The following is a 14,531-nucleotide window of genomic DNA, read 5'->3' as shown; positions in this document are numbered from 1 at the left end:
CCCTCATCTAAACTTTTTTTGACAGGTTATCCATTTAATGATGTTTGCCAATGGTTCATTGACCGAGCTGATCTTATCTTTGTGGTATTTGACCCAACAAAACTGGACGTGGGTCTTGAGTTGGAGATGCTCTTCCGTCAACTGAAAGGACGTGAGTCTCAGATCCGTATCATCCTGAACAAGGCTGATAGCATGGCCACCCAAGAACTCATGAGGGTGTATGGGGCACTGTTCTGGAGCTTGGCACCTCTGATCAACGTGACTGAGCCACCAAGGGTCTATGTCAGCTCTTTCTGGCCAGAAGACTACCATCCAGAAACACACAAGGAACTTTTCCTTAAAGAAGAGATCTCTCTTCTAGAGGACCTCACCCAAGTCATTGAGAACAGACTTGAAAACAAGATTGCCTTTATCCGTCAACATGCTATCAGAGTCCGAATCCATGCTTTGCTAGTTGACCGGTATCTTCAGACTTATAAGGAAAAGATGACTTTCTTCAGTGATGGAGAACTTGTGTTCAAGGACATAGTAGAAGACCCTGACAAATTTTTCATCTTCAAATCTATCGTAGCTAAAACCAATGTCAGCAAGTTTGATCTTCCCAACCGAGAGGCCTACAAGGACTTCTTTGGAGTAAACCCCATTACAAGCTTCAAGGTTCTTTCCCAACAATGCTCCTACATAGGTGGCTGTCAATTAGAGAAGATTGAGAAGGCTATAACACAAGAGCTACCAGATCTGCTTAGCAGCATAAGTAAAAAGCCTTCAGGCCTCAACTGTGATGTTACCGGCTGCGGAGAGGCACCAAAGAACCGCTATAAAAAACATTAATTCTCCATCCTAACCCCTCTCATATTTAAAAAAATAAAAATAAAAAGCAAAGTGTATCAACACTATAAAGGTCCTGCGATCTTTTGGTGATAGAGTTGACCTGCTCTCGAAAAACTTGCAGGCCACTCTACTTACAGTATGTTGTCAAGGTGTGTCACAGAGATGATACTCAAAAACTCCTTCTGTCCTAGAGGTACCAACAGATTACTGGTCACTCTGGTGCTGAAGGAAGTAAAAATGTGTGAGGGACCTTCCCATATCATTGATAATATTTTCTTAGATAATATTGCAGAGCACTGCTATTCCACCCTTATTCTAAGCATATCCTGTTGGGTTCTGTTTCTTCGATTATAGAAGGAAGGAACATGATCGTTTGGCAAAGTCACCCTGACATAAATCTGTGATGTGAGGTGTAAAAAGAATTCCAGTTCACTGCAAAATCTCTGATGCATTCTGTGCAATAATCCTATTCCTTGTGTAATTTGGTGAGATAACAACCAGTTTATAGTTTGTTTAGGTTCAGTCAGGTACTGCAAAATAGTGCTGACAGGACTCAAATTTCCTTTCTGCATTGTGTCTGGATCATTAGTTCATTACAGGTAATGGTGGAGGTAATGGTCAGTGCACTAGCTTATAAGGAATACATAGAACTGGTTTTACATAAGCAGTCAGCATTGTACAAAATCGGACAACCCCTTTGATGGGGATGTTCCATGGTGCAACATGCATTCTGTGAAATCCTGGGCAGTACCTTTTTAGAATTCAGCTACGTATAAAGATTTATGTTCAAAAGTTTTTATTTTAATGCAAAAGTACAAACTGTAAAAACTGCCCTCATCCCAGCACCACAATGCCAGCAGTCAAGATGGAGGGATCTCAACAAAATGGCTACCATAGGTCTTTCTAAACATTTTATTACATTGATCAATAAATCATTATCTAAAATTATGTCAAAATTAATAAGAATGTTACCGGCTTGTGAAGGAAGAGATTTTTTTTTTCTTTTAAATTCTCTTGAATATTTGCATAATTTCATATAATTTTCCTATGACAACACTTTAATTTGTTGCTTATATTTAAAGTAACACAGCAATGTGGAACTCTGGGAAAGTCTTGGTTTCACCTTTTTATAGTATTTTTTAAACTTTTTACCTCATCCCATCTGGTTATGCTGCACTGCATAATACATGTATCTACAAGCCAATAAATAGTAAGTAAATGTGGACTCTATTCATTAGTGTGAATTCAATGTACTAGATTAGTCTGGTCTTGGCTCACTAGCTATTTTTTTTTCTACAAGATTCACTATGCTTGTCTGATGTCTGAAAAGGCTGAGAAAATGACTGAAGGGCTAACACCAGATCTAGCCTGCATTAAGATACACGAGAAAACAGGCTTATCATGCTTAGCAATGAGTTTGCAAGCAAATTTCTCTAATATTGGCTTAAAGCAAATTGAGCCATTCTCTCTGTCTGTAATTGTCACCATGTGCCTATTGCTTGGGGCCAAATGCAGTAAAAAGAAGAAAAGGTACAAGCGTCTATTTCCACTGGTTCTGGCAATCTGGATGCATCAGAAGTCTGTATTCTATGAAAATAATCGGAATTCGAGGGTCAAAAACCAGAAAACAAGGAAGACCTCCACTAGACAGGATGAAAAATAAGGGTAATGGGAATGTGTAATTAAAGAGGACCTGTCTCCTACACAATGCTAGGGCAGCAATTTTATGGGCTGAACCAATAATTATGAGAATCTTGTCACGTGGAACCCAGTGCCTTATTATTATAATTCGTCAAGCTTCCTGCATATTAGTCCAGCTTCATGAATAATAATTAGGTTTCATGCATATTAGTCAGACTTCATGAATATTAGTCAGAAGTGTGCCTCAGGTATGTCGCTAGTTCCTAAATAAGCTATAGGCTTATTTCTCATGAACATTGGTTGTGCATGAAAAAAAGCTGTCCCTAGCTGGGAAGGTGAGGGGTACGGGAGCGAAAGTGAATTCATTTTTGATTGTTATACACCAGCAGTAGATGAATTGCAGGATACTGTTAGTCTAATACGTGTTCATGATCATATTAACCTGGGTATTGAGCTAATGGCTCCCAGCAATGTGTTGTTTCACTATTCTGCTCTCAAGGGGTTAATAGACAATATTTACTTTTGCAGGTGGTTAAAGCAGCGAGTTCCATTTCCTCTGGTCCAATTAATATAGTTGTTTCATTTTACTTTCTTTTCTACCATAAGCACTCCTTTCACTCTGTTATTATTACAGTCCTCTGAACGGACGCTCCTCCTGACGTACAATAAAATTATTTGTGCTTGTCAACAACAGACTCACTGTGATCTCTTTCTGTGATCGGACAATGCAGTGTTTGTGTAACTGCAAAATCTACCGCAGGCACTTCTTGTTTCAAGGGAAACTATTGATCAAGTGGCGTTTATGTGAAAGAGCCACTTTGTAAGGCTAACCAATGCAATTGGGAAACATTTGAAAATTTGAAAACACTTTAGATTTTATCACTTACATATGTTTTTCTACTTAAACAAACTGGCAAATTTTATTTGTATCTATCATCATCATCATCATGATCATCTATTTATATAGTGCCACTAATTCCGCAGCGCAGTACAGAGAACTCACTCACATCTGTCCCTGCTCCATTGGAGCTTACAGTCTAAATTCCCTAACATACACAGCGAGAGAGAGAGACTAAGATCAATTTAATAGCAGCCAATTAACCTACTAGTATGTTTTGAAGTATGGGAAGAAACCGGAGCACCCCTATGCAAACATGAGGAGAACATTCAAACCCCACACAGATAAGGCCAAGGTCAGGAATCAAACTAATGACCCCAGTGCTGTGAGGCAGAAGTGCTAACCACTGAGCCACCGTGCTGTCCAAGTATGTTCCAGCTCTACCTAGTTGTAAACAAAGTTAAAATAGACAGAGAAAGAGACTAGGGTCAATTTGATAGCAGCCAATGAACCTATTAGTATGTTTTTGGAATGTGGGAGGAAACCAGAGCACCCGGAGGAAACCCACGCAAACACACCTGATTGTGTGTTTGGGATGGAGAGGGCTCATTATGTGTCCTGAGAGCACTGTCTTTCGGTGTTGTCTTCCCCTCCTATACAAACTTCCTTTTTGCTGCCAACAATGAAATGCTATAGAGATCCAGCAGCCACTTCAGAGCATTTTTGCCTCTGCCGCAATGTCCGAGTGGTTCCCCAATATCAGGAAGTCCACCTAGATGAACAATCACCCTTCCGGATCGTATGGAGGTGGGTTTAATGAGGTTGTACATGTCATTGTGTCCCCCCCCCTCCCCGAATGACGGCATTGCACAGCAAGGGGGTGGGACCACAGTGATCAGAGTAACTAAAAGTTGACAAGTGCAATTCAGAGCTATGTTTGGTGTTCTTTATGAGTACCTCAATGTCATGCTGAGCTGTCCCTTGTAAGCTGCAGTGTGGAAATATTGTCAGACTATCCTCTTTAAGTTTCATTGTGATTGTTGTTCCCAGCACTTGGGTTAGGTACACATTACAGTGTTCTCAGCCGATGATTGGTTCAATCGGACGATAAACGACCGTTTGACCCGATACCGCCTTAGTGTGCACAGTGATGACCGATGATCGTTCCAAAGCCACTGAAATCGTTGATCAAGAGTTTCAGACTGACTTGAAAATCTCGTACAGCAATGGAACGACGTTGTTCCAATTCTGCAGTGTGAATGCACTCTGCAGAATTGGAGCGACAAATGATGGAGGGGGACAGGCTCACATACCTTGGAATGCAGACTGAGAACATGTGGGCGGGTCCCTGCTGAGCGACGGTCTGACAGCCGGGTGATGGTTATGACAGATGAAGGGCACAGATCTGAAGGTAATCAGTATTTTTTTTCATTCCTGACGTTTGTAAATCGCTAATCGTTTGTTTTTCCTTTAGCGTCTACCTAGCCTTACACAGTAACCTACTGGGACTGCCAATAACAATACAATACCTCACATCACCTTGAAAATCCATGGTTTCAACCTCTGCCACATCCTATAAGTATAAACTAAATGCATTCTACTAGTAAGAGAGGCATGGAGGCTGGCATTGCCACCCCGCAGCACTGGGGCACAGGGCTCATTTCTCACCAATGTGTCTGCAGCAGGGAAATTAGATTGTAAGCTCTCTGTGTTAAGTGCTTGTATGAAGCTCTTTGTACAGCAATACATAACATGGCGGCGTTATATACATATTCCTCCTGGTTCAGATCAAGCCATACATATCATACACGCAAAGAAAATGAACATTTCCTATTCTACAACAGCATTAGCCAACACCAACTCTGCAGGGGAAACATTCCACATACACACTGTCCCTCAATGCCTGCTTTGTCTGGTTCTATTCTGGATAATTTACAGATGCTTGGCAGATGTAGAGGGTGAACAGAGAAAACAGCATCACTATCTCCTGACAAGTTCTACCAGAAATTTAGCACGGCTCATTAAGGCTGAGTAAACACTACAGAAAAATTCTCCCAATGTGACATCTTCAATGATTTTACCAACGACAAGAGAAAAAAAATAAAACGTGCCGATTCAATTGTCCACACTATACATGTTTTACACGGTCTATCTTCAGATCTGTGCTCTTCATCTATCATAACCATTGGCTGAAAAGATTGTGACTCTGCCCACTCCATAGAGATCTATGGACACTGCCGCCCCTGAACACATAAACACACTGCAGGATTGGAATGACATCATCATCATCATCACCATTAATTTATATAGCGCCACTAATCCTGCAGCGCTGTACAGAGAACTCACTCACATTAGTCTCTGCCCTATTGGAGCTTACAGTCTAAATTCCCTAACATACACACAGACTGACAGAGAGACTAAGGTCAATTTTGATAGCAGCCAATTAACCTACCAGTATGTTTTTGGAGTGTGGGAGGAAACGGGAGCACCCGAAGGAAACCCACGCAAACACGTGGAGAACATACAAACTCCACACAGATAAGGCCATGGTCAGGAATTGAACTCATGACCCCAGTGGTGTGAGGCAGAAGTGCTAACCACTAAGCCATCTTGCTGCCCTGTGACATCGTTCCATCGTTGAAGGAGATTTTAAGTCTGATTTTAAATTTAAATTAAACAATACGATGGGCTTTGGGCCAACAGGTCGTTTATCATTTGATTGGCTCAATAATGGGTTGAAAACACTGTATTGCGTACCTAGCGTAACTGGGATGTAATTAGTAAATTGACACTTAAACATCTGTTTTGCACAAGTACAACATCCTCATGTTGGGCGGTGGTGTGAGATGTAATGACATCTACTTAGTGAGCACTACCGATATGCAACCCTAACTGAGCAGACATACTATCTAAGCCTGTGTTGGCTAACCTGTGACACTCCAGGTGTTGTGAAACTACAAATCCCATCATGCTTTGCGAATATATAGCACCTTTTTGCTGAAGAGTATGCTGGGACTTGTAGTTTCACATGGAGTGTCACAGGTTAGCCAACACTGATCTAAGCAATCCCCTATTCCTACAGCCCCCCCCCCCAACTTTGGTAAAGCAAGTTCTCCCAAATACCCTTTGTTGATTTAAACTCTCATATTGTCATTAAACAACTCAAGTAGTGAGAGGACAAAAGACTGTGGGGTATATTTACCAAACTGTGGGTTTGTAACAGTGGAGATGTTGCCTAGCAACCAATCAGATTCTAGTTGTCAGTTATTTAGTGCATTCTACAAAATGACAGCTAGAATCTGATTGTTTTCGATAGGCAACATCTCCATGATCTTTGAAAGGATGAATATTGGTTCAGCCTAGAAGACGTCTGCTTCCTCTCTGTTTATAGTTTAATACCAATATTTTAATAATAAACCAAAGCTACAATGTAGTACTATACTAGGTACAGCTGTTATATGAGCGCCCTCCTTTGCAAATAAACTTTTTCTGCTTCAAAGTTCTAAAATAAGAAACCTACAGGGGGCTGTTCCAGTCTGAGGACCAGATGGCTGCACAGAACAGATATTCCGTTTTATGGAGGCCACGTCTCAGATTCTGCAATAATTCCTATCTCATGCTCTTGTAAATAAGAGGCATTAAGAAATCTAGGCTATGAGCGCTGAGGTCATACAGACACAGACGGATAGACAAAAGCCTAGCATAAATAAATGAGAGACATCTATGTCATTCTGCCTGATATAAGGATAGGTTAAACCATGATGCATCAGTCTAACATACAAAAATATCTGTAATTATGGATAATGTAGTAAATTTGTCTCCCGACTCTTCCTGGTGATAGGACTGTGACAAAGCTTTGTCAGTTGCCACAAATGAGCTTCTAAATCCATAATCTGATTTTGTAAAGTAAATGGGATAATCTGTGAGTAATACAAGGATTATGCCCAGGCTAGGCAGATGATAGGAATTTTTCTGTCCACTATGAATTAAAGGTAGAAATGACTTTGAGTTGCATGTTTAAACGTGTATCTGAGTATTGGGAGTCACAACACAATTTGCAACCCCCCTCCCCGCAACCGTGCAATTGCATCATCGAGCAGCAGGAGATGGGGCCATTATGACACAGATCTGTTGATCATGTCCTGGGGTCAGGTCATCTTCTCATGGTTGTAGATGCATTATATGCATAGATAAACCTGCCTAGCAGCAATATGTTCCTTGAAAATAGATTATTTTTAAAGGGTGGCAAATATCGTTGTCCCGTGCTGGACACACTTTTCCTTGAAATGACTTGATGCACTCCATGCTCTGGATTGTTGGCTGCTGACGCTAATTCCGCAGCGCTGTACAGAGAACTCACTCTCATCAGTCCCTGCACCATTGGAGCTTACAGTCTAAATCCCCTAACATACACACACACAGACCAAGAGAGACTAAGGTCAATTTTTGATAGCAGCCAATTAACCTACTAGTATGTTTTTGGAGTGTGGGAGAAAACCGGAGCACCCGGAGGAAACCCACGCAAACACATGGAGAACATACAAACTCCACACAAATAAGACCATGGTCAGGAATTGAACTCATGACCCCAGTGCTTTGAGGTAGAAGTGCTAACCATTAAGTCACCGTGCTGCCCATGGTCTGAAGAATCCCAGTTACATGTTGGTAAGGAAGTGGCGAGATGATGGGACAGACGGGAGGAAGCGGAAGCAGGGGGGTCTGCAGGGCTCAGAATCTATTCAATTTAACATTAGCTAAGAATTATTATTAATAATAATAATTAGCTAAGAATACCTGTCTAATGTAAATTCTTACACACTCTGTCCTCAGAGCATAGTTGATTCCTATATACTAACCACGCAGATGAGTATTTTGACATCAAAGACTCACTCTCTGTGTCAGTCCTAACCTCGAATGACTAATCTTCCAACTCAGCAAAATGAGGTGCAGTAAAAATGAGTCAGTGCACCTTCTACTGGCACTATCGAAATTATTTTACACTTCCCTTTGTGAACGTATACCTTCTCTAACCAACACTGCTGTCTATATTTCTCTGTGACATCCTCCATTAAAACCAACCTCTCTAAAAAAAAGGAAAAGTAGAGGTGTTGCCCATAGCAACCAATCAGGTTCTAGCTATCATTTTCTGCAATGTACTAGATAAATGATAGCTAGAATCTGATTGGTTGCTGTGGGTAACACCTCCACTTTCCCTTTTTTAGATGTTTTAGCAAATCTACCCCAAAGACTGAACTACTAGTTTCCACCTTCCACTAATAATTCTCCTAATTATCTCCTGACTTTATTAATGCGGCTCCTCGCTAGTTTGTCTGCCAACCACTACACTAGCTCCATTTCAGTCCATTTTGGATGCGGCCGGTAGATTTAAACACACGTAATTATTTGCTAACGAGGTAAGAGGGTCTGTGTTCTATTAAACCTTACTCTGATATCCTATACTAATCTCTTCACCAATACTACAACCTTCTGCGGTCATTGCACTGGCTGGCTGTTTCCAATAAAACATAATTCAAAACTATGGTTGTGACTTTCAAATACTTTACCTACCTATCCCTCGTCTTTTTATATTACATTCTTCACGCTGCCAAGGATGTCTCTTTTATCGTGCCATCATTCTGCCTACCATTGTCTCCTGCAAGACTTTGCTCGGTCTGCTCTTTCTCGCCCTAGCAGAGTGATCCCAAGCCCTCAGTTTCCGAAAAAGTCTCCCCCTCTATTATCTCTGCACAATATACCCACATCATCATCATCACCATTTATTTATATAGCGCCACTGATTCTGCAGCACTGTACAAATAACTCATTTACATCAGTCCCTGCCCCATTGGAGCTTACAGGCTATATTTCCTAACACACACACACACACACACAGAGACTAAGGTCAATTTAATAGCAGCCAATTAACCTACTAGAATGTTTTTGGAGTGTGGAAGGAAACCGGAGCACCTGGAGGAAACCCACGAAAACACCGGGAGAACATACAAACTCCTTACAGATAAGGCCATGGTCGGAAATTGAACTCATGACCCCAGTGCTGTGAGGCAGAAGTGCTAACCACTAAGCCACCTTCTTTTCTGTACTAATGCCCCATATATCCTTCTGTGTTATTCCCGAAATATTTTATTTTTGCTCCCAGAAAGATGGCACCCTTGTGCAGTTGAAGATTTTATACTCCTATGTTAATATGTGGCTTTTCCCCTACCTTAAGGTATCGAAAATGTGTTGTGCTTATGTGTGCGTAGCACTGGTAATATATATGCTAGACCTAATTCTATGTTATCCTTCTGAGCAGGCTGTGAATACACTTAGGGAGTTGAGTATGGTTATGTTTCTCAATCGGTGGTTGATATGTTCCCCCATGGGATACCTTAGATAGGTTCAATTGTTACTTCAACCTGTTAAATTACAATATTAAGAAGAAATACAACATAGTGCAAACAATTTAGAAAGACTCTTTTCTTTTTTTTCTTATACAATTTCATTGGTTCCAAAGAAAAACCTTAAGTACAGTATCCATAATATAGCATATGTTATGGCATTAAAAGGCAATTAAGGGCAACGTCCAGTAATATGAGAACTCAGCCATATCGAAAGCATCAGGTGAATCAATTTCCTAGATCATAAAAGGCTCATTGTATCACTGTATAAAGGGCTTTCATACCATCAATTGACCTCAAAGGTAAACGGGAGACCAAGACAAAGGGAGAGACAGATGAACCAGCACTACCACAAGCAAATACGCAGATATGCAAAGAAACGGGAACTATTACTTACTTTGTCTCTGCCAAACTCTCCACTAAAGCTACCGTGGTAAGTCAAAGTTAGACTTTTATTATTATTATTACCATTTATTTATATAGCGCCACTAATTCCGCAGCGCTGTAGAGAGAAATCACTCACATCAGTCCCTGCCCCATTGGAGCTTACAGTCTAAATTCCCTAACACACATACACAGACACACACACTAGGGTCAATTTGTTAGCAGCCAATTAACCTACCAGTATGTTTTTGGAGTGTGGGAGGAAACCGGAGCACCCAGAGGAAACCCACACAAACATGGGGAGAACATACAAACTCCTCACAGACAAGCCATGGTCGGGAATTGAACTCATGACCCCAGTGCTGTAAGGCAGAAGTGCTAACCACTTAGCCACCGTGCTTTAAACTTGCCGTTCAAAAGGCAGAGTGTTACTGTGCCTAGGGCAGCCACCCAAGACAGATTTATACCTACAACCGTTTTGTACATACACAGTATTTTCCAATGTATGAACATTATTTTATTTTTTGGTGATGTTTTCAGAGAATTTGTAACACAGATCACTTCCAGATCTGAGCAGTATATGAGAGAAGCCAAATCTGCTTAGGGACCAGTCGCAGGCTCCGGTTTAGATACAAGGCTGGGTGCTCCCCTCTCTCAAAGCCCCGATTCACTCAGAAGTGCTCCAAAGTCCCTCTTCTGATGCATCGTTCTACAGGACAAATTGTCAGCCAAAATCAGGGATCCCAAGTACAGGACCTTTACAGAAAACTTTTTTTTTTTTAGTTAAATGACTGCTGGAAGTCCAACGGGATCACATGTGGTGCTGGAAGAAAGCAGGAGCATGTTGGAGTCCAAATGGCATTGTTGTGAATTGAACTAGCATTAATGGTATGTCAGATTTCTATTTTTACGAGTTCCCGTTTACCGTCAGTTAGTCATCATCATTTATTTATATAGCACCAACATATTCAGTAGCGCTTTACAATTGGGGAAAAACACAGTAAACTAATAAACAAACTGGGTAAAACAGACAAAGAGGTGAGAAGGCCCTGCTCGCAAGCTTACAATCTATGGGACAATAGGAGTTTGATACATTAGGTTAAGTCTACATTTTGCATTTCGGTCCAGCCAGACTGCAAAGGTAAAAGTGACTCATAAGCTAAATGATCCTGTCACACAACAATGTTGGTCAGGGGGTAGTTGTCTTGTGTGAAATTGTGTAACGGATGTTAATAGGGTAATGTAATGAGGCTAAGAGGGTGGTTGAGGAATATTATAAGCTTGTCTGAAGAGGTGGGTTTTCAGAGAATGCTTGAAAGTTTGTAGACCAGAGAAGAGTTTTATTGTGCGAGGGAGAGAATTCCATAGAGTGGGTGCAGCCCGAAAAAAGTCCTGTAATCGGGAATGGGAGGATGTAATGAGGGTGGATGAGAGACGCAGATCTTGTGCAGAACGGAGTTGCAGAGTCTATAATATATTTGACAAAACGTGAACTTTGGTGGCGTAACAATGTTATGATTTACCAGGTTGGTTCTCCATGGATTGTCAGACATTACATCTAGAAACCAAGACACCTAAAGATTTGTTTTGGTCGAGGGTAAGAGAAGCCTTGTGAGGGACAAGGGATTATGACACATGGCTAAATCGGTCTACGGCCTAAATCAGCTTCTCATAACCTGAGGGCCTAAAACAAAATCACCCACAACTGGGTGTACAAAGAGAACCCCCTTGCTCCTTCCACTATAACAGGTTTGTTTCCCTTTTCTGGTTTTGAGCAGAGCAATTTTGTAATCTACTTCCCTTGTAAAACCTCGAAGGGACCCTGACATTTGGCCAACAATTTGCTCTCTTGTGTGGGTCATAATAACAATAACTTGTCACCTGGAGCAAATACCCAAGACCAGACATTCAGAATATACAACCAACTCTTGGGCTCTCTGTGAATTCCTCAAACTCTCCACTAAATCCAGGTGGTTATGTATATTCAAAACATCCTGCAGAACATTTTCGTCTCTGAAAGGTTGTACCTCCCTTGACACCTGCAAAAGATTGAGAATGCCCCATGGCTTCCTGCCACATAGCAGTTCAAACAGCCAAAAGCCTGAGGAACTGCCTGAACTGCAAACAGGAGGAATGGAAAAAGTCTGCCCCAATTCTTCTCCATTTGGTCAAATATTTTAAGCATAGTCTTCGAGGTACTATTAAACTAGTCATGTATACCATTAGTCTACTGATGGTAAACAGATGTCCTAACCGAGCAAACTCTCAAGTGTTTCAAGACTCCTTGCATCTGTCGGAACTCTGATCTGTAGGTACAACATCAGGTAGACCCACACGGGAGACATTCATTTTATAGCCACTTGTTTAGTGGTGTCAATGTGTAATTGGAAAACTCCGGGATATCTAGTTGCGTAGTTAGTCTACCACCACTAAACTAAACATATAATCTCTTTAGGAGGATTCTATTGGGCCCACCAAATCAATCAATGTCAAATGGATCCCTGACTATTGGGAGAGGAACTAATGGGCTTGGGGGTTTAATATGAAATTAAGGACAGGCATTGCAGAACTTCACTATCTTGGCATAAAACGCAAGCCAGAAAAAGTATGGCCCCAAGTCAGTACTTTATGGAAATATGAACCAAACATTGCTGGAATATCTCCCTCCTTTGTATATGATTATCATTTCATATAGAATATCGTTTAAAAAAAAGGTACATGAGCTCAACAACATCAGACCCTGGGTTCACATTTAAAATTACAATGGTTTCAAATGCTTTAGACAGAGCAGGATCCTCAGCTTGGTCTGCTCTAAGGTCAGGGAGGGCCAGAAAGGAAGAGACAAAACATATCCATAGATGTCAGACAAGGGAACGTTAGCATTAGTACCAGCATCAGGGCCACCATCAGAAACTGTGGGGCCAGTACCAATTAATCTGGCAGAGCCCCCCTCCCTCTTCACCATACATACGCCCCCTATCCCTCATCACAGTACATTCCCCCCACTCCCTTATCATAGTAAAGGTTCCCCTCCCCTAAAGAAAATGTCCCCTCCCCCCACCAATCACAGTTAATGCCCCCCAATCACCGTTAATGTCCCCCTCTCCCTCCCCCAATCACCATTAATGTCCCCCTCTCCCTCCCCCAATCACAGTTAATGTCCCCCTCTCCCTCCGCAATCACAGTTAATGTCCCCCTCTCCCTCCGCAATCACAGTTAATGTCCCCCTCTCCCTCCCCCAATCACAGTTAATGTCCCCCTCTCCCCCACTATCACAGTTAATGCCCCCCTCCCTCACTATCACAGTTAATGACCCCCTCCTCCCCCCATTCACAGTTAATGTCCCCCTCCAATCAGTTAATGTCCCCCTCCCCCCCAATCACAGTTAATGTCCCCCTCCTCCTCCCCCATCACAGTTAATGTCCCTCTCTCCCCTCAATCACAGTTAATGTCCCTCTCCCCCCCAATCACAGTTAATGTCCCCCTCTCCCTCCCCCAATCACAGTTAATGTCCCCCTCTCCCCCACTATCACAGTTAATGCCCCCCTCCCTCACAATCACAGTTAATGACCCCCTCCTCCCCCCATTCACAGTTAATGTCCCCCTCCAATCAGTTAATGTCCCCCTCCCCCCCAATCACAGTTAATATCCCCCTCCTCCTCCCCCATCACAGTTAATGTCCCTCTCTCCCCTCAATCACAGTTAATGTCCCTCTCCCCCCCAATCACAGTTAATGTCCCCCTCCTGCTCCCCCATCACAGTTAATGTCCCTCTCTCCCCCCAAACAAAGTTAATGTCCCTCTCTCCCCCCCAATCACAGTTAATGTCCCCCTCTCTCCCAGCCCAATCACAGTTAATGTTCGCACCCCCACAGTTAATGTCCCCCTCCCCCCCAATCACAGTTAATGTCCCTCTCTCCCCTCAATCACAGTTAATGTCCCCCTCCCCCCCAATCACAGTTAATGTCCCCCTCCTGCTCCCCCCATCACAGTTAATGTCCCTCTCTCCCCCCAAACAAAGTTAATGTCCCTCTCTCCCCCCCAATCACAGTTAATGTCCCCCTCTCTCCCAGCCCAATCACAGTTAATGTTCGCACCCCCACAGTTAATGTCCCCCTCCCCCCCAATCACAGTTAATGTCCCCCTCCCCCCCAATCACAGTTAATGTCCCCCTCTTCTATCCGCCACTCTCCTATAAAATGAACACCTAATAAACTTACCTTCTCCTCCGCGATGCTGCAGCCCTCGGTCACTGATACACTGGGAGAGCGGCGCGCAGTGATGACGTCACCGCGCCGCGCTCCCAGCATATCAGTGCCTGGGAGGCAGAGCTGCAGCATCGCGGAAAGAAGGGGCAGTACGGTCAGTCAGACTGAGGGGCCCAGACAGTCCAGAGAGCCTGGACAGACGGAGAGGTGTGGCCGGGCCCCCTAGTCTGTC

General features: G+C 42.6%; 1 protein-coding gene and 1 long non-coding RNA gene across 4 annotated transcripts in view; one reads left to right on the top strand and one right to left on the bottom strand.

The window, feature by feature from the left end:
• The window catches only part of SRL (sarcalumenin), a 35,785-nt gene extending 32,622 nt beyond the window's left edge, over positions 1–3,163 (top strand). For both annotated transcript variants that reach the window (XM_075179422.1, XM_075179420.1), the window contains one exon: positions 26–3,163. In XM_075179422.1, coding sequence (XP_075035523.1) covers positions 26–831 — 806 coding nt within the window. In that variant the 3' untranslated portion in view covers positions 832–3,163. The remainder of the gene's footprint in view (positions 1–25) is intronic.
• The window catches only part of LOC142097521 (uncharacterized), a 193,099-nt gene that overhangs the window by 31,241 nt on the left and 147,327 nt on the right, over positions 1–14,531 (bottom strand). The gene's annotated exons all lie outside the window — the stretch shown is intronic.

The sequence above is a fragment of the Mixophyes fleayi genome, chromosome 7 (assembly GCF_038048845.1).
Source record: "Mixophyes fleayi isolate aMixFle1 chromosome 7, aMixFle1.hap1, whole genome shotgun sequence".
Taxonomy (NCBI): Eukaryota; Metazoa; Chordata; class Amphibia; order Anura; family Limnodynastidae; genus Mixophyes; species Mixophyes fleayi.
This window is presented reverse-complemented; position numbering and strand designations above follow the sequence as displayed.